The sequence below is a fragment of the Rhipicephalus sanguineus genome, chromosome 2 (assembly GCF_013339695.2).
Source record: "Rhipicephalus sanguineus isolate Rsan-2018 chromosome 2, BIME_Rsan_1.4, whole genome shotgun sequence".
NCBI lineage: Eukaryota > Metazoa > Arthropoda > Arachnida > Ixodida > Ixodidae > Rhipicephalus > Rhipicephalus sanguineus.
In genome coordinates, this window is record NC_051177.1 from 33,463,524 (window position 1) to 33,491,118 (window position 27,595).

A 27,595-nucleotide genomic window follows, 5' to 3' on the forward strand; every position below is an offset into this window, starting at 1 on the left:
TGAGTCAGTCGGAGCGCGCGTAGACTCGTGTGCCTCGTTGCGCATATCTTCCCACCTTACTTGCACCATTGTAGCAGCATTGTGATTCCCCTTGTCCTTTGCCATGCTGAGGCTGCACTTTTAAGGCTGCGCCAGCACGAAGCCGTGCTGACTGATCGAAATAAGAAATTATTCGCTCGATCGTGTGATTGCGGCTGACAAGTCCAGCAGGTTCGTTATCTGCTGCTTGACAGGACTCGATGCATAGACGCGCAGTTCCTTATGCGTCTTTCGTTGCATAAATGTGATCTTTCTTGTTTTGTTGTAAGGATTTATTGAGATGGAGGCCCCTACAACATGGACGTCGGATTCAACGGAAGAAAGTAGTTCCTCGGACGTTCATCCTATCCATTCATCAGTGTAAGTGGAAGCTGTGTTATGTATGCTTGTAAAAGCTTGTCACTTTCGCCATTTCCTTAAGAATGCTGTTGTACCCGGAGCACTAGGCTTTTTCGGTATTGATTTGCGCATGTAAGGCCTTGGCCACGTGAGAAATTTGTAATGTTTAAGTTTCAGTCACTGTTTTATTATATATATTTATGTATGTTGCCGTGGCACTGCAACGAAAAGAAGGTGCCAGTGTTTGATGAATTTTTATTTCCCAGCTTTAAACAGCCGTTTTTATTTCCTTTTTGGTTGGTTCTAACCAACCATTATACTGCACGTTATCGTTATATGTACAAATAGCTATTAAGCTGAACTCCTCACTTTGTTTGCAATTAATAATTCTTGATGGACTAGCATCAGCTTGTTGCACCTTATTGTACATGAACACATAGTCACACACAGAAGGCGCTACTATATGCACTGGGTGGCTCAGAATAATATATTTGTTTCCAAGCTTTGCTGACCATGAGAGGAAATGAAGTTGTCATATAATAAACACACAACATGCACATTTCATAGTTTTGTGTGGCTGAACAGTATGTGCTTTACAGTGTTCATGTGCTTTTAGCATCTTTAGCAAGGTTGACAACTGGACTAGTTTGTATGGTTCCATGTAAGGTTGAAAAAGTTTAAACAACATCTGGGACAAAAGTTAGACATAACAAATGTGTGTATAACCAACAATTTAACTTTTTTAACTGAATCTGAGCTTGCTGAAAAAAACTGAGTCATTTTTGTTGGCAGGAGCCCTTTAATTTATCTGTTCTTGCATCAACTCGGCATTTTTAGAAAAGGACAATGTATTGCCTATTCTTGTAGCCTGTTTAGATTAGTAGTATTTATGGAGGTGTTATTTAAAACCTGAAAATGCACAAAATTGTCGGTTTGTCTTCAAATGTTGTTATTGCAGTGTTTTAGGTCCCACTTCTGATGCACTTTGGAACTGCAACGAAAAATTTTCCAACATTCCAAGTGGCCCTCCTTCTGTGAGATCTGATGGAAGAAGCACTGCAGGGTATGAAACTAATCATTTTTTTTTTTGTCCTGTCCGGTTGGTTTTTGAGCTGTAGATAAAAACTTGACTTTTTAATTTCTACTTGTTAGTTCTGTTTCCTTTTGCTTCATTTATTATGATTATACTTCTTCTCCGCCCCCCCCCTCCTTTTTTTCTTTGTTTGAAGTGCAATTTAATTTCACATTTTACTTATTTACTGGCTTTGTACACTGTGTGCGTGACAACAGCAAAATGAGGCAAATACCGTCTGCATATATTGGAATGTAAACAACAGATAGCTGACCAAAATGCTTGTTACATGTTGTTACATGGAAGCGTGACAGGTAATCACAATGGAGCCAGTTTATAAGGCTGGTGTAGTCCCAAGTGTGAAGTGTACATTTAAGAGTTTGGATTGAGCTGCTTTTTAAAATGCAAGTGAGCCTAACAAGGGAACATTGCATAAGAGTAGTGTTAATTGAAATCGTTTGCCTTTGTCTTGTTTATTATGTTTGTTGTTTTATTCCTCGCACTAATATTTCTCAGCCAGTTATGCACGACCAACTAGCGCAACAATTAATTCCTCTAGAAATCGTTCATGCCTGAATAAATCCTGATAGTATGTGATAGACTGTTTTTCTACACACACGGGGTTCCCTTGTTTTGTGGAGCACAGCATCTGGGGAAAAAAGTACATTTATGTGACTTTTGTAGGGTTACACTGCTTAGTAATCATTGAGAATATTATTCATCGAGCCATTTCAAAGGATCGTTCTTTAAGAATTTGTTGTGAAAGGTACAAGGTATGTACTAAAGCTTATCCTCTCACATGTTATTTTGCGGACAAAAATATTTGAATGCATCTTACACAAATGGAGTTTATTGATATACAGTCGAACCTGTACAACGAAATAGCCTGTACAACGAAGCATGTCATGTGGCCTGGCCGGATTCCTACCTCTCCTATGTATTCTGAATACCACTAGTACAGTGAAGACTGGTACAGTGCACTTGCTTGTTTAACAAAGCAATTCATATGTTCCGAATCATTGATTTGTTGTTTTATAACGAATATGCTTAGCCGCACACGTAACGCGCAGCAACCAAAAGAAACAGACCAATGGGGCTAAAAGGTCATTTCACGCTAACTTTTAAGAACTACAAAAATAAAAATGGTGAATAAATAGGGATGAAAAGTATCGGCACAATCCTCCCTGTTCTGCGGTGCGGCGTTTTGGTTTGGCGTGAAACGTATCTCTGCTCACTCCCTGGTCAGGCCACCGTAGCACCCTCTGAACGTAGGTGGCCTCGGGTCGGTGGTTGTTGTGCATTCAATAATTCATAGTACTGTGCAGAAGACAATTGGCGACTTTGAATAAACATTCTTCCTCTCAGTGTGTTTATGTGCTTTATTAGGGTCATTAAGGCGAGCAATGCATGTAACGAAATGACGTGTATAACGATGAATTACCGTGGTCCTACTCACTTCGTTGTACAGGCATTTCAGTGTACACATGTTGCCCTGCCTTTGTGACTTTCATTCTTCTTCTCATTGCATAAACTGTTCTTGTAACTGTGATACTGTACCAATATTAAACAACAGCAGCCATGCCTTGCCAATTATCACACCAAGCTTTCGCATAAACATGATCTTGAGATAGTGCAGAACCAAACCATGTAGCCTTTATTCAGCTTCTGGGGTATTATTCTCCAACTCCAGCTGTCATTGCTGTCTAGCAGGAATTAAAGCCCCTAGAACTTCATCAAGCAGCAGCACCCCATGCCTTGCCAATTATCACACCAAGCTTTTGCATAAACATGATCTTGAGATAGTGCAGAACCAAATCATGTAGCCTTTATTCAGCTTCTGGGGTATTATTCTCCAACTCCAGGTATCATTGCTGTCTAGCAGGAATTAAAGCCCCTAGAACTTCATCAAGCAGCAGCACCCCTTTCCTTCCCCCATTCCTCCTCTCTTTCGTGCACCTTCCTTGACTGTGGTGCCACCTACTTGCTTTTGGTTTAATAGAGGACCTTCATTTGATGCACAACCATGAAGTGATTATGTATGTCAGGGTATTTCCTCATTATTTTTCTCTTAAAGGAGCCCTGCAACACTTTTCCGAGTAATCGTTGAATGGGTTCATTAAAAGAGCTTATTGCCTCACAAATCAACCGCTGCAAAAATTTTTAGAAGCCGTCAAGTACGAACGAAGTTACAAAGATTTGTCGCCCTCTTCAAGTGCTTTCTCCCTCCTCTCGTATGAGCAAGCGCGCTCAAAGCTACACTGGGAGGGAGATGACAAGGGGCAAGAAGACGCGTCCCCTCGTCACTGGCGTCATGGCCTTGAGCACTTTCTTTTATTTTTTTCCTTCGAACGCACGGTTTACTTTCAGCGTGATCATAAACGCGTGTGTGGGCACTTGGTGGCATCTTGCGGAGGCCACGGTAACATGCAGCTCAGGATGCTCAAATCAGTCAATGGCCGTGGATTTGGGTATATGGCGCAGTAATTTCGGTACATGGCATCATTTGTAGAGAGAAGAGGGAGCGATTTCTAGCTGACTTTAAGAATTAATTGTAAATTCCAGGCCGTGTGCTTCACTATAATGTTTGGCTCGTGTGTTCTCAGGAGCCTGGACTACCGATCGGCAGCTTTTTCTGACCATGCTGAAAAAGTGTTGCAGGGCCCCTTTAACAGTGTGGTGTTCCAAATGTCTGACTGCAGTTTATCCACGAACTGTGCACTTCCTTGAGGTTTTAATAAAACTGAAACTGTGTTTGCTTTTTCCTTAAAGTGCAACATTATCCCAAAAGTCTAGAAAGATATAGAGAAGGTAGAAATATTTTAATGCCTTGTCTACGTATGTTTTTGTTGTAATGCTGTTTTCGACTGCTGACACTTGGCTGTGTCTTATCTTTCAATAATATGTCTGTCTGGAAGATTAGACAAGGTGGAGTGATCTACCTTGAGAGCTGTACATGTAGTTGTGATAGAGCGTAGAGCTCGCGATAAGGTCAGTCATGAGGGTGGGGGGGAGGGGTCCTTCAACTCACGAAGTTAGCTATCTAAACAGCTGACTGTCTTTGTCAATACATTCTTCTGTATTAACTCAGGGTTTAAATCGACGGGATGGTTTCCTAGAATTTTCTTGTTTCTGCATTTCATAAATGTAGCTAATGAATGGTAATACCTTTTGTTTATAATTTCATAGGAGGTTCCTGAATGATAAGACCTTTATCTCTAGTTTCATAAGAGTTCCCTGGGGAACTTCCTACAAAAATTATAGTGCATATGAAACAATAATTTATAACATAAGTAGATGAAGGTTCAGAGTAACTATTTATACGGGGTAAGCATGCACGCATTTACAGTGGCAGAGGACTTCTAAAAATATGGGTGATTCTGTAAGTTTCCAGCCTGACCAAATTTCTTTAAATGCGGTAGATATGAAGCCACTGTGTTACTTTTCAGTATAATCTCCCTTCACTTCAGCACATTTTTCAAACCTCTGAACTGACATTTATACACCCATCAAAAAATAGTCTGAAACTTTGTCTTTAAAATGTCTGCAAACTGTATTGTTCACTTCATTATCAACAGCAAATTTCTTGCCTCTAAGATCTTTCTGGAGCTTTGGGAAGCGGTAGTAGTTACTGTGTGCCAGGTCTGGTCTATAGGGTGTACGATCGATCTTCTCAAAGTCATTGTCCTTCGCTGCAGCCTTTGCAACGCTCGCTGTGTGAACTGTAGTGTGGTTGTGAAGCCAGCAGACTTTGTGATGGAAAATTCCTCGCATCTTCTCGTTTATTGCATCGTGCAGTTAATGTAAACATGCACGCAGAGTTTAAACTCATTCGCAGGCTTCCTAATAGATCGCGCTATGTGCCTGATGCAGCTGTTTTGAAATCGCTGTGAGTTTTGGACATCAGGCTGGAAACTTTTGGAGTAGCTGGTAATTTGGAATCAAGGAAACAACAGTGTGGTAAAGAAGATGTAACAACCAAATAGGAAACAAGCATTCGCTGCAGCTGTATATATCTGTATAGTCAAAGTGGTCGGGAGATGGTTTTCAATCTCTGCTTATAATTATGCTGAGTAAATGCTCTTTTTTTTTAATGTCATAGTTGTTTGAAACATACGATACTGCTGCCATTCTTACAGCGGTTGCATGTTTAATTGTGTGGCTCTTACATCTCAACAATAATTGGCCGAATTGTCATTGCTTTATAAAAGATTAATCAGGATTGCTGTTTTTCTGCCAGTTGGTATGCTCCGTGCAGTATTTTCAATGAGAATGCAGGTTGGTTTTAGGAAATACCAGCATGCTACTGTGATTTTCCATTTATGTTAAAGGGGTAGTGACAGGAAATTTTCAGTTCTTGTTTTTTTGTGTCATATGAAAGGCCACGCCCTCAAGAACCTAGAGGATGTACTGCTAAGCATGAGTGCACCCTGAAAAAGTGATTACAGCATGTTTTTAAAAGCTAGTTTCTGTTCCTACTGTACCCTGACGTCACAACACGGTATGAGCTTCTCGTAATGTGCTCACGCAAGATTTTGTGACGTTTCCACGGCCGCGCCGCACTGGCTCCGGCCATTGGTGACGCTCAAGCGGCCATTTTGAATGTTTTTGTGACGCACAAGCGGCCATTTTGGAAGTTTTGGCACCTGATGTCATCACAACTGGCCAAACTGCGGCGTGAAGTGACCAGAATTAGTTCTGTAGCCTGACGTCAAGCTAGTGTTGTTGTCGGTAGGTGCGCCATGGAAAAATTGAATTTATTATAAAAATAGAATATCTTATCAGCATTTGCTGAGCTTCACACCTGCTCAGAGCCGTCTGTGTGTGTACAGGAGATTTGTATGGCAGAGTAAACTCACTTTCGAAAAATTGTGTCAGTACTCCTTTAAGAAATAGGCTGTATGTAAAGGAATGGAATGTAGGTGAAAACAGGAAAATTTGATATGTATTAACTACAGAGCCCAAACTGCAAAGGTGACAGAAGCCACTGTATACAACCCAGGAGAAATGCCGAATGATCCTTAAGGAACCAAAATATAAAGAGAACTAAAAAATTAGAGGAAAGATTAGCGTGACATGTGGTCTTCACGATCACATTGAAGGTGTTTATGCACAACTGAAAAATTGTGCTACCTGTCAAACTTGTGGCGAATTCTCTGTTTGTGCCAGTTCATACAGCACAGTGCGGAGGAACTCTCTTACATCCCAGTTCTACTGCAACCCAAGAGAATGCCAAACTGAGTGCTGTCACGGCGCATCTGAAGGTGTAGGACACACGACGACATTTTCAGTGAAGCAATCATCTCAATTGCCGGTATGGCTCTGGCTTCTTCTTGCACGATGCCTGCGTGTTCCTCTGCCGGGCAGAAGAGCGTGCCGTTTCATCCCCTCAGTTGGACTTCTGCTACAGGGTAGGAGTCTTTTTGTGCAGCGAGTGGTACTGAGTCACTTTTGTCATTATTCTCAGTTATATGCTGTGTCTAGTAGTTTTCCTAGTTTGTTTAGGGAGAACAGTTTTAGCATGTTGAGGGATGGTACATTGTTTTCGTATGGTTGCTGTGCAATGTAACACACTGCCTATACGAAAGAAGACACATACTTGTGTTCGCATATTAACGCGATAGCATTAAAGAGCTCGTATCGCAGAAATTCCACCGTCGGCGTCGGCGCCGTTGGTTGTGAGCGAAAAATCATCTTGTCCTTGACTGAAAAATCGAAAAAGCTGCAAATAAAATAAATAATAAAAATGTTGGGTCCGAGTAAGAATCGAACCCAGGCTGCTTGCGTGGCAAGCAGATGTTCTACCACACAGCCACGCCTCTGCTTGGAGCTGCACTGAAAGTAACTTTCATGCTTCCCAAAAATGCGCGTCCTGTATACAGGTGTCACAGTACGAGATGTAATATCGTAGTAATGTTGCGTGGTACAAGCGTACATTGCCATGGGGCATCACACCATGTCAATATCATAACGCCTTGGTGGTTTCAATGAATTGAACCTTTATTTCGCAGGAGAGGAAGGCGCTCGGCCTTGGTGGTTTAAAGACAGCCACCCATTACAAAATGCACACATATTACTGCGCGTATTCCCTTAAGACCACCTAGTGGGTGCATCGCAACTTCGAAAAAGTTTCTCGCGCATAATTGCTCCTGGTTTAAATCATGCTACCCATTACATAAGGCACACACCGTAGTGCGCGCATTCTGTTAAACACTCGTAGTGTTCGAAGTGCGCACTAGGGGCAGGATATCGCTATCGCGTTCAACTCTTAAAGGCAAAGCTTAAGCGTCCCCCAATTTTCGTTTTCTATTCTGGGAAGTAGTATGTAAGTGTCAGTTCAGCAGTAGCACATGCTAGCTAAAAGGGGTACTTATGTTGACTTTATATTAACAAGGCACTAAACTAACCTGCACATACTGCTCCAGCACTAAAACCAAAGTGAAAGATGTGTGTGACTGCAATCCTATACATTTGCACGGGATAAATGTGCACACTTGAATCACTGATTGATCATGTACCATATAAGTGCCAGAAAATCATTTTGTGGTATTGTGCTAAACCACAGTCTGAATACGAGGCACGCCATAGTGGCGGACCTTTGATTAATTTTGACAACCTTGAGCTATTTAATTTGCCCTTAATTAGTCACGCATTTTAATTTCTCACATAACCAAGAAGATGCCCTTTATTTGTCAGGATTATCAGCAAGCCTGTGCCCATTGATTGGGACACCTTTTCGCATTGTTGTTGTTCCAGAAGTTCTCTGGTCTTATCATATTCGTGTGTGTGGTGTGCATCTTGGGAATTCTAAAGCAACCAGGATGGGCTTTCTGTTTAGTTTATCTTTTGTTACTTTGGAGCAGTTGCTGCTACTCACGACAGTGCATGACACCATTAACTCAACGCGAAGTTGTGGCAGTATGAACTTCTTTTTCTATGGCATGTACCAACATGACGTGCTGCCCTCAGTGGATTTGGTCATCACTGCTGGTGCATACAATCTGTATGCTATTGCTCTTCTCCCCTGAAATATACACGTGTCCTCACTTATCTCCAGCTTAATTTCTGCTGCCTTATTATTAAGCTTTTCCAAACGTCTACATGGGAAGTCTGTGTGCAACTGCTAGTAGTGCCATTAGTAATTATTGGAAACTTTAATTTGCTGGTTCTCAGGCATTTTGATTTGCAGCCTTGACGGTGCTGTCATGCATTGGCTTGTGCCTCGTACACATCGTCTATGAAGTACGACTCATCATGGTGTCCCACGGTGAAGCCAAGACCCTCTACCGATGCATCAGTATTTTTCTAGTGGTCAGCTGGGGCATCTTTGGACTGTACGGACGACGGCTTGCTCGCAGGCTGTTCAGCCACCCTGCTTTCATCAAGGTATGACACTTGATAGACACACCGGATGCGCAGCTTTTTTCTTCTGACCAATGTCTCATTTTAGCTGAAGTTGACATATTACCCCTAAAAAGATTAAAGCACCTGAACTAACCAGTGCAAACACAAAAAACAAAAACAAAAAAGAAAACATTAACAGAAAAAAAAAACACACAGGTTGAGCGCTGTCCTTGTGTCCATCGTGTCTTGTGTCTCTGTCGTGTTTGTGCTGGTTTTCCACGTATGCAGTGTTTCCAACTTGCCCACCTCTCTAACTTACTACCTGAACTTCACACGAACCTGATTCATTATAGTTCATGGTGGTTTCATATTGCAGCCTATAATGCAATACTTGAGTGTTTACAAAGCAGAGCTAATGTGAGAGAACTGTTTGAAAGGTTATTGCTTAAGCTATGCCAGTTCGTGTATGCACTGTGAACTGAGCCTTTGTCCACTGCCTTATGTTTCAGGACATCAGGATGCACTCTAAGACATTGCTGAAGATCAATGCAGCAGCTCTTGCCATTATATTAGGAGCAGTGTTTCTGGCTGTGAATGCATACAGCTCGCGTGCCATGATACAGGGCGAAACGTGTGCACTGATTGGATTCCCACGTGCTATTTGCACCATGCATTTCCTCCTACATGTTATCTACTCAGTCTTCTCATTGATGTGGCATGGTCTGGTCTGCATGGTTCTGGTGTCGGTTGCACGAACGCATACCATAGGTGAGTGAGAAGCTCTTGCCTGTTCCTTTCTGTCTCTGTTACTTCCTTCTTAAAGGGGCCCTGCAACAAAGTAATTTTTCAGCATCGTCAGAAAATGCTACCGATGGGTAGTCGAGGTTGCTGAGAACATGCGAGCCATACATAGCGCAGCATGCAGCCTAAAATTTACCTTAAAGGCTACAGCGCACAAAGACGGGGACAACAGAAGAAAACACAGGACGAAGCGCCAGGTCGGCGCTTCGTCCTGTGTTTTCTTCTGTTGTCCCCGTCTTTGTGCGCTGTAGCCTTTAAGATGCAATACCAACTAGCCCACCAAGCCATACTTGTAAAATTTACCATTAATTCTGAAACTCAGCTAGAAATCGTTCCCTCTTCTCTCGATAAATGATGCCATAAACCCAAATGACTGTGCCATAAATCCAAAGTCCACGACCATCGACTGATTTCAGCATCGTGAGCTGCATAGTTACTGTGGCCACCGCGGGATGCCGCCACACACTCGGGATCACACTGAAAGTAAGCCGCGCGTTCGAAGAAAAAAAGAAAAGAAAGTGCTCAGGGTCATGACGCGCACTGACGAAGGGACACATCTTGTTTCCCCCTTGTTATCCCCCTCCCTGTGTAGCTTTCAGCGCACTCGCTTGTACGAAAGGAGAGAGAAAGCACTTGAAGGGCACGACAAATCCCCGTAACTCTGCTCGTACTGGATGGATTCTAAAAATTTGTGTGGCAGTTGATTCATGAGGTAATAAGCTCTTTTAATGAAGCCATTTGACGATTACTTGGAAAAATCTTGCAGGGCCCCTTTGACGCTACAAGTTTTCCCGCTCAATTTAATCCAAGTGCCAGCCAAGTTGGCTGGCGCTTGGATTAAATTGAGTGGGAAAACCTGTAGACTTGATGACTGCTAATATGTAAGTTGTAGCTTCTAATCAGTGTATAAGTTATAGCATCTAATGAACGTTCGAATGTTATTTGTCATATTGGTTGATAGTATATGGCAGTGTTGTGGAATGGGCGCCTCTATTCCGTTCCAATTTCATTCCGGGGAATTGGAACTTGCCACAGTTTCATTCCTTTCAATTCCCCGGAATGAAAAAACATGGCAAATTCCCACTCCGGGAATGGCCGGGCAGTTCAATTCCATTCCTGTAATTCCTCAACGTAGGAAAGGCATCTTGATAGTTTTATCGAGTTAAGAATGTACGCCCCACAAAGCTGATGTCATCAGATGCATTAAGAACTGCAAAAGTATGCAAAACACGTTACCAAGGTTGAGGGATAGTAGCTTGGTGACATATCTTGTGCAGTACAACCACCTTACCAATTCCCATAGTGGCAGTTCTCCCGCTACCTATAGTATTTGCATGGTCAGCACGTTTGAACGAATGGTGATGTTTTAACATTGTTTAAGCTTAAATGTGTTAATGCTAAAATGAGGACATAGCATATTTTTATGCTGACAAAAGCAGGGTGTCGGAACGAAATGATTTTCGTTTCGGTTTTAGTTTCATTCCACCACAAAAAGTTCCGTTTCGTTTCTGTTCCGGAACGAAAAAAAAAAATGTTCCATAACGGTTCGTAACTTTTTTTTTTTGTATGCAAAAATTTGAAGTTAAGGTAATCATAATGAACATTGCATTTGGTGATGTAGTTACTTGTGATGTAGTGGAAGTAACTGTGCCACGAATTCCTACCTACTAGCACAGACCAGTATTAATAAGTCATAGTATTTATTTTCTCAAAAGACAAATACGAATTTTTTTAGCGGGCTCAATGCTTTGTGTCAAGGGATTGAGCACAATCTCAGAAGCAGAACGTCATTGAGTGTACTCTCTGATGTGCGAGACCGCTGTTCTGATAAAAAGATCGCCAGGCCTGCGCGGAACACGCAGTATAGTCACAACGAAAGCTGGAACAGCGGAGTTTGTAGAGCCCGTTGGAAAGTCTCTTGGGGCAATAATACAAGTAAACATGCAAGGTACCTACTGCGCCATAAATCATCCCAATTTTTCTGAAGTAGAGAAGTTCCCACTATGGTCCTTTTTCGTCTCGTGGCACACGCTACACATCTGTAAGGCATTATGTGCACTTTGTGCTGTGATTGATGATGATAAAGAATTATGGCTGAGCACTCTGCAGTGGGTCGGAAGAAGTGTTGCAGAATGGGCGCTTCCATTCCATTTCAATTCCATTGCGGGGAATTAGAACTTGCCCCAATTCCATTCCTTTCAATTCCTCGGAATGAAAAAACTTAGCCCATTCGCACTCTGGGAATGGCCAGGCAGTTCAATTCCATTCCTGTAATTCCTCAACATAGGAAAGGCATCTTGATAGTTTTATCGAGTTAAGAATGAATGCCCCATGAATCTGATGTCATCAGATGCATGAAGAACTGCAAAAGTACGCAAAAAACGTTACCAAGGTCGAGGGATAGTAGCTTGGTGACATATCTTGTGCAGTAGAACCACCCTACTAATTACCATAGGGGCAGTTCTCCCACTACCTGTAGTGCATGGTCAGCATGCTTGAACGAATGGTGGTGTTTTAATATTTTTTATGCTTAAATGTGTTAATGCTAAAGTGACGACATAGTGTAGTTTTATGCTGACAAAAGTAGTATTCAAGAATACTAAGCAGTTCTGCCACGCGTCTGGAGCGGTTGTTAATATGGAGAAAACTAAGATTTGGTTAATGGGGAATAAGACCCTCTAGATCTGCTGGTATTAGTTAAAGCGGTGCACTGCTCGGGCACCTTGTGCCTTTGTATTGAATACGGAACACTGGGTCGCACTGCTCGTCAGCACTCACGCTTGTCGAGCGCACCTCGTGAGCATGGATGGGGTGAGAACTTTCTGTGTTCGCCTGTGCGCAGGTATGCAATGTCTTCCTTGTCGCAAAGGTTATTTACGTGTGTCAGGTACTAAACTGCTCGTGAGATAAAGATTAGGCTGTGTATAGAGTATTCGCCACTTTCGTATGGGGGTATGAATGGGAACCAACGCGCAAGGGTAATTTGTTTCTCCCTTCAGTATCTGCTGGGATAATGCATTTGTTTGTGCACTTACTTAGGCCTCGGTTTGTAGTAGGCGCGTTGCTTATAAATGTACCGTGCTTGTAATCAGCCAAGCCATTTCAAAAATACTGCTTTATTGTTAAATTCGAGGCTTTGACTTACTAATGTTAGAAGTTTGAAAAACAGCACGTAGATGAAAACGTGCTCTATTTTTGAAAAAAGACTTAATTTCATTCCCATTCCATTTTGTGCAAAAGGCACTTAATTCCATTCTCATTCTATTCTTCCAAGCGTTGTCCCCGTTCCGTTCCCATTCCATTCCGGGGTCGCGAAAATGTGGAATGATTCCGGAGTCATTCCACTTCCGGAGTGGCAACTCCGCAACACTGGTATATAGTACTTGCAGACAACTTTCTACTTCTAAGCAGGCGAACGTACTCAGGTGGAGCTTCTGTAAATCGACAGTTGAATGCACAACATTTTGCACTCAACACAAATATGTATTAACATGAATATGTTTTATGCCGGGGTCCACCAAGATTTCAGTGACATATTTCCGTCACAGATATGACGTGAAAAAAATGCACAAGATCAGATGGCAAAAACAAAAGTTCTGTCACCGGGAGTCAAACTCACGACCTCTCGGTTCGCGACAACAGATGCCAGGCACGCTGTCCACTATGCCACAGTCACACAGTCTGAATGCTCTATTTATTGTATCTGACATTTTTTCAAAATCAAGGGTGTTACCTGCTCGATTGGTAAGAGACAGTCTGAGTAAGAACTTTCAGATTAGTTTTTGTTCTTTAGCATGCGAATAATTGCAGTAGCCGAAGTGTATCTCTTAATACTGCCATGATATCGGCGCTCGATATTGAAAAAAAAAAAGACAAGTCACTTCAAAGCACTTGCACATTTGAATATGCCTCTGTCTGATGTCTGTTTTTGTGGTGATAAGTTTAAATAGTCTTAGAGACATAGCATTGCATAAGCTGCTTCGTTTTGTGTGTTTATATATACTGTACTTTAAACGTCAGTACATATTCACTTTCAGGTATACGAAGGTTCATCAAGGAGCTCGAGGCTGATGCAGTTAGTTATGAGGCAAGCAATGCTAAGCAGTATTATGGCTCTCCACTGACAGCTGAAGACATTTGCGAAGGTCAGTGACTATTTTTTGCCTTGAAGTACTGCACTGCCATAAATGTGTTATCAGGATCTTAGTGCAGGTGCTTATTCTTCAGGGCACAGAAATTATGGTGATGAATAAGCCACTGCTTGGAGGACGTTGATTTTTACTCTATCAGGTAATTGTTGGCATGTAGACCAGAGGCTGATACTTGCAAGCTTACTGGATTGTGTATTGCACAACATTAATGTTACACGATGTTACGCATTCCACCGTCCAGTGTACTATACCAGTACACCCAGTTTTCAATCCTAGCAATTTGCCTATACTAATCTCTTCAGGAAAGATTCTCCTGGTTCAGGTGTATGATGTTCTACAAACATTTATTTGCTGCATGAGAGAGTGGTAATGTTGCCGGCCATGTTTTTTGGGAATCCTCTTGTTGTTGCCTCTTGGATTTATTACAGCATTGTTATACTATAGCACTCCGCTAGCCCGTGCAAAATTCTTGACAGTTAGGGACAAATTAAAATGAAAACACACAAATGCATGGCTAAGCAAAGTAAGATAAATATCAATGAGAAAAAACAGACAATCAAGCCAAGAAAAGTCAGGGGATGTTATTTGTTTTAATTATGACATAAATGTGGAGAAATTAAAGTGGACCAAAAGACAACTTGCCGCCAGCAGGGATAGAACCTGCAAGCTTTGAATAACGCACCCGATGCTCTACTAATTGAGCTGTGGCAATGGTTGTCCTCTTATCCACTTTATTGGGTGTAGCTGTGCATTTAAAACTGTTACGTTGTGTCTAACAAAGAAAAACGAGCCCTTAAATTCTCCATCTTTTGTTCAGATAAATATTGTCTTTGAGTGCTTCAGTTAGAAAGGAGGAGGGAAAAAAAAGACTTTACTATAATGGTAAAAACGAAAATTTACACTTGCAGACAATGAGTCACAAATTAAGTTTCTTGTTCATTGCTCTTGTTTCTCAAAGATGCATGTCACTTTCCTTAACCTCTTTGCACTGCAATGGTGCTTAGAAAGAAATGTGCACCTATGTTTATTTTAACTTTGTATTTACTTACCAGAAAGTGTTTGGATTGAGAACAAGATGTCTGCGAGCGGCTCCTACATTCCGGACGACTGCTATGATCAGGAGTCATCGCCTAGGCATGTGCAGCTGAGAAACTGCGAGGACGGCCCACACATTTCTGTTCTCAGTGGAACCTATGATGCTGTGAGTAGGTTAAGGGGAGATGCGGGACGAAAAACGAGAGCTTTCTAAAAATTATCGATTTTTTGTTTTCACCTGTTTTGTTAAGATTAGTACCTCTACTGTTCTGAAAAAAAAAAAAATCAATGTCGAGACTTAACTGGAAATGCTTTAAAATTGCGTCTAAAGAGCTCAAGGTGGCTGTCAAAAGGCCGAAAGAGTGTCATCTTCGAGCACCTTGCCGCTGATAATGCGCCGCCGCTCGCCATTGTCGACCGCATGAGGCGAAGAGCCGAGCCTCACTCTTCAAATAACGACGGTTTCCCGCGCTGCTGCAGCGCAAGAAATAATAAAGAGAAGCATGTTTTTGCCGCCTTTTTCGAGTGCCGCGACTGGCTTTAAATCACGTGGTACGGATCGGGAGCCACCATTGGCCGCTGCGCGCCTGTGTGTGCTGTGAAGCCTACTTGCAGGATCCGTGTCTAGTCGAGCAGCGCAGCTGAACAACGCTTTCCTCGAGTGCTTATCCGTTATGGATGAAGAAAGCCGTAGGAAGGCGCGGTCACCGGCCTGTGAAGTTTCACGCGGCGCACAAATTTCGAGGACGTCGGCGCAAATCAAAGCCGAACATTCAAACCACGAAAAGATCGTCTGCTGCCGCAAGGCGAAGACTCCGATGCGTCCATCGAGTTTGCCGCGGCATTCGAATATTCGAAGTTCGGCATTCGAAGACTGACTCTTCGAAGACGAGTCTTCGTTGATTGCTGATATGACAGCACTAAACATGTTGGTTTAATCGAGGGCACTCCAGTTTTGAACGTGTTCTGGAAGAGCTTGGCGTGCTCCCGCCTCATGATCTGGTTGCTCTTGGCACATCACGGGACAGCACACGCCAGAAAAAAATGTCTCAAAAACTAACAGGAGAAGCCAAGGGCTCGTCGGCGTGCGCTGAAGAAAAAATCTCTTGTCGAGGAGTCAGCTCGAAAGAGCCGTGAGGGCCAAACCTATGGTGCTGGCGCATTTTAATGGCAGTGGCCACTACAAGGAGGATGGTTCTTTCTTGTGTACAAATTTCGTCGCATTCAATGACATTTTTGATAAATAAACATGCAATTTTGACTTTAAAACTCGTTTTTCTCAAAACACAAATTTTGCCATTTTTGTCAATGTGCCCCTCCTTTTTCGGGTACTTCTGGTGCTCAGATCTGCATGAAATTTTTCCAAAATTTTTTCCGAAGTACGAGAAATGCAATTATCTTGCTTAAGTTTCAATATTCTTATTATATAATAAAGAAAACTTCTGTAAACTTTTACTAGGGTAGGAGAAATATGAACTTCCCACGTTAAAATTTTTCACGTCTAGTACATATTTTGTATGGACTTCCTAATTAGTTATTTGCATTGCACACTTTATTTCAAACATTATGTACTATCAAATGTAAAAAATTATTGAAGTTTAGGTCTGAAAAGAGGGGGGGGCAAAAGGCTTAAAGGCCAACTCCGGCGATTTTTTGGCCATGTCAAAGTAATGGTGCGTTTATGTTCCTGAGACGCTCCTGTTACGGGCCCGATAGCAGAAATACTCGGCAAATTGGAGAATAATTTTAAATAAGCAAAAAAGCGCAACACCGAAACCGAAACCCAACCGAGTGTACTGTCTACGTATGACGTAGACGTTGTTACGAACGAACCGGAAGTTGTGCAAGGCATGCCGGTCACGCCGGCGCGGAGTATGAAAACTGTGACAGCCGGGACGACCAGCGAAGCGCCAGCCAAACCAACGCTGTCTGTCGCCTTGTGCACAGCAGACGCTCGCTGTAGCGGCCTAAACGCCGAAGTTAGCGGTGCCCTCGGCTGCGTTACTTCCGCCGCCTTGCCAACACTGACGTCACAGACGCAATGTTGCCAATAATTGTGGGAAGCCAGGAGGGCGTTTGCAGACAATCTTTAAAATTCATTTGCAAACAATCTGCGCATGTCTCAAGCCTGTAATTTGGCATAAATGATGGAAACGTGCAAAGGAACGTACCCAGCGAATTTCACTGAGATCCATCGACCTCGAAAAATCGCCGGAGTTGGCCTTTAAGTTTTTCACTTTGTGATGTTGCAGAACTAAAAGTATGCAACTTGCAAGAAAACTAATTATATATTTGAAATCAGCATAAAAAGTTCTATAAGCAGCTCAAGTTTCATTGCTCTAGGGTGAATATTAAAGAAAAAGTGTCTTCGAGTAGCATCTTCCCTTAAAGGCTGATTTGCTTTCTGCAACCTGTGCTCTTGGCATCTTCACGAGTTAGCAGTGAATTAAAAAAAAAGGGCCAGATAGAGACAACGTGATGGCTGCCTATTCCATTCTTTTTTTGTTGTCTCTGTGCTTATGTGCCTTTGAATGTCAAGAACTCCTGTGTAGCATTACAGGACAGTTTAAAATTTAGTGTAGCAGTGCTTGATGATTCACCTCTTATGAATCCTGTGTAGTCAAGTTCAAGTATAATGCTAAATTACGTAACGAACTTAGCTATCTTCGAAGTGCTTGGGAGAAACAACCAATTCAAAGTCTGCATGATTCTCAACAACTGTCCATCTTATTTAATAAACAGCTGGCAGTAGCATTTCTTTCATTTCATAGTTGTTTTATGAGGTGGTGTGTGTTTTGGCATGTGGCAGTGAGGCCCAAAGGTCACGGGATCGAATCCCGGCCGTGGTGGCTGCATTTTCAATGGAGGCGAAATTGCTTGAGGCCTGTGTACTTAGATTTAGGTGCACATTAAAGAGTCCCCAGGTGGTCAAAATTTCCGAAGCCCTCCACTCACTACGGCGTCCCTCATAATCATATCAAGATTTTGGGACGTTAACCCCCAACAATTATTATTTGGTAGTGAGGGGCAGTGTCTATATCGCTGTGCAAGGGTTGCAAGTGTGAGGTGGGGTAATGTTACTGATGTACATAATAAAGTTTATAGAAGTCTTATAGCCCCTGATGATTCATTGAACGGAAAAGAATAGTGAAACAGGGGGAAACTTTTCTTTTGTTATTGTCTAACTGAAATGGATGAGAAAGGTGTTTAAAAAGCCTTTGAAACAACTACTTTTATCAAAGGGTCTGTTCACTTGAGACCATGAAGCTATGTGAGTACCTTTAGCCATATTCAAGGGCTATGGGTTAAGATTTTGTAAGATTCCAACAGTGCTTGAGAAAGGCACATGTAGATGGCAGTCGCAAAGTACACTACTTACGGCAATTATATCCAAGTTGTAATAACTGTACACAGTTGCTGTCCTTTAGCTGTATACAAGTATCTTGCAAAGCACCAGTATGCAATGCAGGACATAACTCTCTCATTATGCTTAATCATTTTTATAAGCATTACCTATTGTTATTAGGGGAATAGCACTGTTGAACATATTTCCATCTGTTCTTGCATAGAGGGCAGTAACTAATGCATACACCACATTAGCATAGCCACCATTGTCATTGACTTGGAATCTGAAATACACTGTAACTCTTACTAACTAAATGTTCCACTACTGTTCGTGCCAGGTTGTACCTAAAAAGTGAGGTCAATTTGTCTGTTTGTTAGCCTTACACAGTAAAAGAGGTACCTAGATATATGTTGCTGCAGTTCTTTTTTTTTGTTTCTCTGTTGTACACACTCAGAATAATGCTGCCATGTTGGCTTTACAGCTTGCTGAACACACGTCAATTTTGATAAATGTCAAGTTAAAACGTGTGCATTTTCTTCTGGCATCGTGCGTGATGCTCAAAGGGAGAAATTTATCGAACCGTTGTGATAGTTTAGCAGTGAAACCATTGCTGTTCTTGTTTACAACCCAGGATGTCACAAGATCGGCCGACCTGAGTGTGGCCACCTCTCATGCACCACGAAGCTTGTCAATAGCTGAAATACTTCACGTATACTGGAAGGTGTCGGTAAGTCTGGGTTTCTTCGCAACAGTGAAAAAAAAATTTTTTTCTGTTGGTATACAGAGAGACAGTAGACTCTCTCTCGTTAAATGGAACCTGAAGGGACCAGGGAGATATGTTCCATTTAACAGGAGTTCCAGGGGTGTAAAATTCAAGAATGAAAGCAATCATGTTAGAGGCAGTTGTTCCATTTAAGCAGCAATTCTCATTAAGAGATTTCTGTTAACTGAGAGTCTACTGTACATTGACCATCTAGTTGTACCATTATTTTCCCAGCTTCTTTCTTGTCCTAGCCTGCCATGCTTTTTTTTTTTCGAATTTGTGCATGTTGCAGATTTGCATGCATTTCAAGTTTGCTTGCCATGCATGTAATAGCTCAGTGCAGTCATGAGAATTTTTGCAGTCCCAAGAATGCTTAGCCACGTAGCACTTCCTTTGCTTCCTACTTCACTCTTTACTTCTCAATTGTACTTTGCATTTTCTTGATGGTGCTTGAATTACGGTGCACCATATGTTACTGTGTTAACGTTGTCATGAAACCTTGTGGCAGTTGGGCAAAATTAATGTGCCTGTGGTGGCGGTAGTGAAACTTTATTTCCCAAAAAGTGGCCCTGAAGGACACCCAGCTAAAAGCTAGATGTAGAGGACACCTCCACGTTGGAGCAGAGAGCCCTAGGCTCTCCACCACCTCATGGGCCTTCTGGACGGCCCATAGTTGATCTTAAAGCACATCACTTCTGAGCATCTTGTGGCATTGGTCCCTGTTCTTTGGGAAAGTGTCCCATGTTGCACGGCCACGTATCATGTTACTTATGCTGTGTTGCTTTATTGTTCCCCTGTGGCCTCTTTCCGCAGTGCCGGCTGCGCCTCACTGGGCGTGCCCTGCAGCGTTGGGTGGGCAGTCTCATCGCTCTGGTGGTGTTCTGGTGCTCGTCCCAGCTGGTCACCTGGCTCAACCACTCACCCACCGTCTGGGAGGTGGTGCAGTTTGTCTGCCCTCTCACCCTGCTGCTAGTCATCACTTCCTCCATTGCCGAGGTCAACTTGGAAGGGTCACGCATGCTCAAGGTGATAACAGACAGCAGAATGTTTTACATTGCCGAGTCATTCTTGGTTGTCGTAATGGTGTGAACTAACCAGAAAATAGGGCGTGGGGCATATTGCCATGTTACCTACCTTGAATAAGTATGCAAAAGAAATGAACTCCAGTGGCATTCTAATGTGATACCATTCATTCAGAATGGCACTATTTTAATCATAAGACCATACCGCAAGCGTAACTCGTGCCGCAAATAATTTTAGGTCTTTGTATGCATGAGTGGTTGAGGATAGCTGCAGATAGTGTGATTTCCGTGTCACTCCTGGTTCTCACCAGCTGTCACGTGGCATGAGTTCACATCATTTCAGCCTTCTTGCCACAAATATGTAAAACATAGAATTATGATACTACTTTGGGAAAGATCTTGGACAGCCTTGTATTTAGATTTAAAAGAAAAATGGTCTGGACAGGCTAGATTTAGAAAGAGAAAGGGCATCACGATGAAATGGCTGCCTTAGTAAAAATTTTCGTTTTTTTTAACAGACAGTAAAAGCAAATGTTAGGTCTAGCAGAATGTTGAAAATCATGAAGATTTTTCAGCATTCTCTTCTCTGCACCAGTAGATGGCTTAATCAATGAGAAAGTTTTATTTGAAAAGATTGTATTTTTAAAGACTGGTGGAACACATGTAATTGTAGGTTAATGCAGTTTATAGTAATTATACACTTACCAGGGAGAAGCCATACAGAGTATTCTCCGACAATGAGCATTTACCAAGCAGTAATTGAAAAGTACCATCATTATGTTCCAGGGAAAGATACAAATGAATTAGCCATACAGCATTTTCCTTTGTGCTCAAATTCATTGTTATTAGTACTTACTTATTTTTATTTATGACTAGTATTTACTAATTGCAAATGAGACTCGAGATACTGTGTTGGTTGGCTTCTTATGTCCATGCTGTTATGGTACCAACACTCTGCTGGATGTATATGCAATGTTCTTGCTTGCAAAAGTTCTATCCTTAGTGAAACTGGCACTTCATGCATCTCTGAGCAGTACTAATATGTTACTTAGTATCTTGGCGTAATGCTTGCCTTCAATAGTATTCTTTTAATGTGGATGGCCTGTACGTTCAATGAATAGTCGCATATTCTGACATACACGCAGGACTAATGGTGATTTATGGACTGTATAGCACAGTGCTCCATAGCTCTCCCAACAGCTGCTTGGTTTCGCTCTGTATTGAGTGTGGAATACTATTTCCAAAAATAAAAAAGAGAGAAGGTTGGAGTATTAAATAGTGGGTGCATGAGTTGCTACAGTATTGTGCTTTGGTAAAATAATTTGTTTTGGTTGGGATTTTATTCACTTGTGCATCTTCTTTGCTTTCTCCCCTTGAAGTGCATTCGTCCCACAGAAGAAAGAATCCCGATGATGAATTTCCTTTTGAAATCACCCATTCAACTTACCGTGAGTTCTTAAAATTTTAATATTGGTAACTATTGTGTTGTGATGCCCACAGATATTTCAGGCCATAGTGAGCAATGCCTGCATAGTTGGTTTTTTTTAAATTACAGTGGAGTCTTGGACCTGAAGGGACCAGGAAAATATGTTTCCTTTAACAGGAGTTTCATTTATTGAGAGATGAACAGGGGTGCAGAATTCAAGAATAAAACTAATCATGTCAGAGGCAGTTGTTCCTTTTAAGCAGCAATTCCGTTTAAGAGATTTTCGTTTACTGAGAGTGTCATGTAGTTTGTTACTGACTACCATCTTTCTCATTTCCAGACGTTTGGCTTTTCCCTGAGCTACGGAACTATCATGACTGTCGTGCTCGGTGTTCTTATGGCATTCGCTTCAAAGCTCATTATTGTTGAAATTCAGGCAAATACAGGCTGATTTTTTTCTGCCAGTGAACTACTCGTGAGAGATCGCAGACAGGAAAAGCGGTAAGTGCACATTTCTAAGGCATCATTGAGTTAACATGATTATCAGGGCGTATTATTTTAAACATTGCACAATGCTTTCAATCGTAAAGGTGAACCAGCTCTGATGGCATGGTTGACGTGGCTTATGAGACAAAGTATGTCATTTTTAGAAAACATAATGACATGCTTAAAGGGGCTCTCCAACACTATTCAACCCCACATTTTTTACTTGCAGGTTGCACAGACTGATAGCTGGGGATAACTTTAGCATAGGTCTAACTGCCGATATCAAATGATTTAGTATTTTAATTATGCAATAACGTCGCTACATCACTGCTGACCGCATCAGCGCGTAGTGGCGCTCGCCAGAACTATTGCAGGCGGAAATGACGACGATGCATGCCAGCCTATGATTGGATAAATGTTATGTTAGAAGTGATCGTGGCATGGCATCAAAGTTGAGATTACTATTGGGTTTCGTTTTTCTTTTCTGTGCTTTTCAATGAACTACAAATAGACGCCGTCGCAACAAAACAGATCACTACAACCACAAAGCATGACAGAGGCGCTGGCTGCCATTTCGCCTCTGGTTTTTTTGCCTGCACCGGTTGGATGTCCATACGAAACGCTTCTCTCTCTTCCCTCTTTTTGCGTCTGTTCGTTTGCGAGCTGCCTTTTTCTGCACGTGCGGTGGGTTCTTGATTGTTGTTGAAACGGTGCAAGTAATCCTCTTCCTTGAATGACCTTGTAATTCGTCGGCCTGGTCACAGAACAACCTGCGTAGAGACGGCAGTGTTTCACCGCCCTTGCCGCTCCACAAATTCCCTTCTCAGAATGAGAGGAGGGAATGACATAAAATGTCGTTGTAAGGAACAGCAGACAAAGCCTCGCCAGCCTCACTTCGAAGCCCGCTCAAGTTCTGACAAGTCAGGCGTCAGGCACCTCATTTGTTACTATGGCAACGACGTCAACAATACGTTGGAAAGGACAAGCAACAATGGTGTGCAAGCTTCCCCTACGTAGGAGCTTTCAGCTCATTTCATTGGGGCTCTCCGAAACGTCACAGGGCGAGTGAAATGCGGTCATGTGACCCCATGAAAATCGAATTGAGGGTAGGCATCTTTTTTCTTATATTTTGAATTTTCTAGATTGAATAACTTCGGACTGCGTGGTGCTATCGCTGCCGTTCTTGCTGCACTAACCTGTCCGTACTTCAGTCTACTCAACCCATGAGTAAAAAATGGGGTGTTAAAGAGTGTTGGAGGGCCCCTTTAATATACATTACTTAAGTTCATAGGCGTGCGCAGGATTCCTCTTCAGGGGAGGTGAAGGTTCATCGCAGTGCCCCCCTCCTATTAAGTCACTGTGTGGGGCAGACTCTGCCCCCCCTCCCCCCACTGTGCATGCCTATGCTTATGTTCCTTTTATGTGCCAGTTTCCAAGCACCACTTTGGAGAACAAAGCAGTGTAATTATAGTTTTTCCTAGTGTTATACTTTCTATAACAGTGCTGCCAACCTCTGCTAATGCAGACTTTAAAATGCTTCATCAGTTAGTTGCACTATTTGATGAGTCATACAAAATAAAAGTGAGATGTTGGTCTCTTTTTCATAATGTCATTTAGTGTACTTGGAATTGTTCTTGTTGGGGAGCATTACTTCTGTAACACTTATGTAGTGATCATGCACTACCCTTAAAGCTTTTTGATGGTGGAGCAGCGCACAAAAGGGTGCTGCTTGATCAAATACCATGGCTCACCAACTAGCCCATCAGTACATGTATTAAATTTAAAGTTTTATTTGTCGTAATTATACTCACTGTATAGGGTGCTTCGGTGAGGCATCTGTGGTACCAAGAAATTTAGTATTATTAGAGACATATATGTGGCAAAATGTCTTGTTCCGAATTGGTGAGTGTTTGTTATCAAATGTGTTACGCATTACAACTATTTCAATATTTCTGGCCTATCCAAACTTTCTTGAAGGCTCCAAAATGAAGGCCACCGATGTCCACGAACCATCCCGGATGTCGCAGTTTGCGGGAATTCTACGCGAACCTATTCTGGCAGCTTCCAGGCACGCAGTGTCATCCTTACTCTACGTCAAGAAGAATGGTGCGATTTTCACCACGTGTTTTTAATGGATGCTCCTGCAAGCTTAAATAACGGAGCTTGTGATATATTCCACAGCTTTAGCTGTTTACTATTTTTAGCTCTTTACTCTTGTTGCTGTTTTGAGACACCAACTACTTTTTTGCCTGTATGCTTCTGGCGATTGAAGCGAAGCTGGACAGAAGTTCCACAGAGATGCAGACGATCCTTACATGCAGTTTGCAGACCACATTGCATCGGTGGAGTTAGGTCAGTGTGAAATAGGTACTACTGTGAAAACCTGTGGCGGATCCAGAGTTGGGGGTGTGGGGTGCTGGGGGGGTCACGCTCCCTTGGGACATTGTTGACAGTGTGGGTGCATGGCTAACCCCCCTCTATGTATGCATTGATGAGGGTGCCCCTTAGTGTCTACTCCAGATATGCCCTTGATATAAACTTTGTGGTTGTGTGTTCATGATGGCGTCACTTACTACAATTGTGTTGTCCACATTTTGTGTTTCTGATCTGTCTGAAAGGAAATGCTTTGTTTTGTGAATTCCGTGACCGTGCGACTTATACAGTCCAACACCTTTATAATTAAGTGTTGAGGACCTTCAAAATACTTCATTATACTGCAACTATGCCAGGATGTAAGGAATCCCTCATTATATAGCTCAGTTCACTGTAGAGGCATTCAACTGTAGTAACAGTCCCGCTCTGTCAGAGTTAAACAGCACATGAATGCAGAACAAATAGACTGTGAGGTCCTCACACAAGGCTCTGTTTTTCCTGGCCTCTCCGGTCATGACTGGGGCTGTATTCTCAAACGATGCAAAAGTATCGCCTTTCGTGCGCGCTGATTGGCTATTGAGCAAAACCGGAAAAGTGAGGGCACCATCTAGTATTTCCGTCAACGTGACGCTGCTCTACGGTTCTTCTGACATGCCTGGAATACACAAACACACCTTATTACCGTCGGTTGGTGGTGAAGTCTAGCATTTCAGTGACATAGACGGTAGCTTCTAGTAATCAATCCTCGATGGATGTGCGCAGCATCTTTTACGCCAAAGCTTTCAGCGAGCATTAGCTTGGGGTGTTTTCAGTACTCGTTCTTTGCCAGCGCATTTTTTCATGGTTAGGACATTCCAGGAACATGAACCGTCAGTTGCTTGCGTGGTTTATCACGCGCCGGCAACATGTTCAGGTGTTGAGACTATGTCGCTGGGTGGCACACTACAGCTGAACTCTCAGTACGCCGTGTTTAACTCTCAACGAAAATATATTTCACACAAAGTTGCAATATTTAAATATTATACTGTGCATTAAACAATTGCACAAAGAAAACGTTGAACGAACTTTCTACACATCCGAAATATTTCAAGTAGCACAGCCAAGCCTGGCCACTGCGTAGAAGCCAGCATATGCTCGAAAACGCTGCACTTGGGTCGCTCTGCGCTCGTACGGTAAGCTCGCTCCTGTGTTGCAAGGCATTTGTAACACCAACGGCCAGTGCAGCAATAACGTCACAGGCAAGCGTTTCTTGTGTTATTGAACGCATCAGATTCTACGTCACCAAACGCGATACTATCCCCTTTCGCGATCGTTTGAGATTACGGGCCCTGTATGTGTGCTGTACAGTTAAGTCATACCAATGAGCAAACGGCCGTATCCATAGATGAACCTCAACTGCACTTTAACTCCACCGAAGTGTAGTATAATGCTGCTCGCTTGATAAAAGGGGACACCGCTTTTGATTAATCCATCTTAGTGATTTCTGTGGTGAGGAGTTCCTTGTAAAGCACTTTTTAACCATATTAATCAATCCTACTTTTGAAATCTCTGCATTTTTAGGAACTGTGACCTTACCTCTTAGGTCATACCAGTTATTAATTTTCTCATGCATTTTTACATTTTCAAAACTGAGACACAGTGATTGATTCTTGAGTGCTTTTGAATGTTGACTTTCACAATACGATGAAACTGTCTTATGCATTACATGTGCCACTTTTTGAGCCCAATGAATTCTCAGCACGCACTGTAAGCAAAGCTACACAAGCAGTGTTTTGAAACTTCAGATGTATTAAATGAGATAAGGCGTTTCTACCACTTCCTAGCAGACACAAAGGGATGAAGCTGGTGTCATCGCTCACTAGTAGTGCTGCAGTCAAATATCAAATAAGTGTCTGACGTAGTCTGGAGTTTCAAATGTAGTTTCACATTGAAACATTGACTAGTACAGTAAAAGCTTGTTAATCTGACCCCTGTTCATTCGGAAAATCAGATCATTCAGACGTGTTCCCTCGTTCCGCCCATCATATGCATTGTCAATGGCATAAAAAACTGGTTAATTTGGTCACATTTGGCCACAACCCGGTTAATTCGGACGGCTCTTGGAGCGCGTCAAGCGCCGCAAATGTGCGACGCAAAAAAATAAACGAAAATGGCGTTCGCCGACAACCGAAACGAAGCGCCGCTGTCCGCATCGCTATCTTTATCAGTTGGTGTCCATGGCACCACGGTTTTGTCCACGTGCGGATCCGGCACTCAGCAGCTTCGTTTTAACTTGGTGCAATGCGCGCAATGTCACAAAACTGAAACATGACGGAAGCGGTTGAAGATGAGCTTTCAGCCGCGATCAGTATGTTGGCATAAGACTGGTTTGCTGCATTGTGATGGACGAACTGTCAGTTGCTGGCTATTTCACCTGCGAAAGAACTATCGTCGCGTGCACGTGGTGGTGGTGCGTAATAAGGGAGGGGTGCAGAGCACGTTTCGGACTAATTAAACACGGGAGTCTGGCGCCGTGGTCGTACTGAGAACGAAGTTGCAGGATGATGAAAATTGCGGCTTTTACACTACTCGTATGCAAAATAAGTTCAGGATTTACGCATTCATCAAGAAAATGAAAGTGCATTGAAGTAACAGACATTTGTTTATTGTTTTCTTGAAACTTTCGATAATTCGGAATTCGGTTAATTCGGACATTATTTCCGGTCTCGTGAAATCCGAATTAACGAGCTTTTACTGTAGTAAACACTTTGGTCAAGATGTGGAGCTTCCTCCAACTTTTTGCAATATGACAGTCAAGCAGGTGGACGATTAAGTTTATGGAGGCGAGAAGCTAGCCTGCCCTCTTGATGTAACAAGTTCCTCAGAGCCTATCCCCCCCCCCCCTTTTTTTGCGGGACAGACGAGTGCCTTAATAAAGACAAGTGCAATTTTTAGTTGGTGAGTCACATTAACTTCACTTCCTGCTGGGAAATGGTTCTGGTTTGTGGTGATTTGTATATACTACATACGTGAGTGATGTTCATCCATTTTTACTCGCACATGTTCCATTTTAGCTCGCACATGTTCCACTGACTGTTCGCACATCCACGTTTCACTTGTCCTAGACAGTACACTTGCAGCTCACACGACATTCAGACAAGATCTGCGATGCTCAGGATGAGGCAGCAAATCACTCGACCATGCAACACTTTTTTGCTCGTTATGCAGTGATATGCCTGCCAAATAAGTGGAAGCGAATCCACAGTGTGTACTGTTCTGTACTATTCACTTGTTTTCAATGCCACGATGGTCCCACCGTATTATTGTATAAAAGGCATTATTTTGTATGTTGTATACAAAAATAAAATATACAAAACAAGTGCATTGCATAAATACGTTTTATTGCTATCAAACAGTAAATC

At 42.4% G+C, this 27,595-nt stretch overlaps 1 protein-coding gene across 1 annotated transcript; it reads left to right on the forward strand.

Annotated features, from left to right (window-relative positions):
* Window positions 1–27,566, forward strand: LOC119382684 (uncharacterized). Its single transcript, XM_037650490.2, has 12 exons — window positions 1–399; window positions 1,337–1,441; window positions 6,617–6,858; window positions 8,637–8,833; window positions 9,301–9,559; window positions 13,630–13,737; window positions 14,796–14,944; window positions 18,756–18,851; window positions 19,701–19,913; window positions 21,289–21,357; window positions 21,676–21,836; window positions 23,799–27,566. The coding sequence occupies exons 1-11, from the start codon at window positions 320–322 to the stop codon at window positions 21,784–21,786; spliced, it is 1,629 nt and encodes a 542-aa protein (XP_037506418.1). The 5' UTR covers window positions 1–319; the 3' UTR covers window positions 21,787–21,836; window positions 23,799–27,566.
* Window positions 27,567–27,595: the final 29 nt, after the last annotated feature.

What these genes read in the sequence shown, in the direction of transcription:
- LOC119382684 (XM_037650490.2), top strand. Translation starts at nt 320, where the DNA reads ATGGAGGCCCCTACAACATGGACGTCGGATTCAACGGAAGAAAGTAGT. An exon ending in AGCTGAAGACATTTGCGAAG is followed by an intron (nt 13,738 to 14,795) that starts GTCAGTGACTAT and finishes TTTACTTACCAG; the next exon opens with AAAGTGTTTGGATTGAGAAC. An exon ending in ACGTATACTGGAAGGTGTCG is followed by an intron (nt 18,852 to 19,700) that starts GTAAGTCTGGGT and finishes CTCTTTCCGCAG; the next exon opens with TGCCGGCTGCGCCTCACTGG.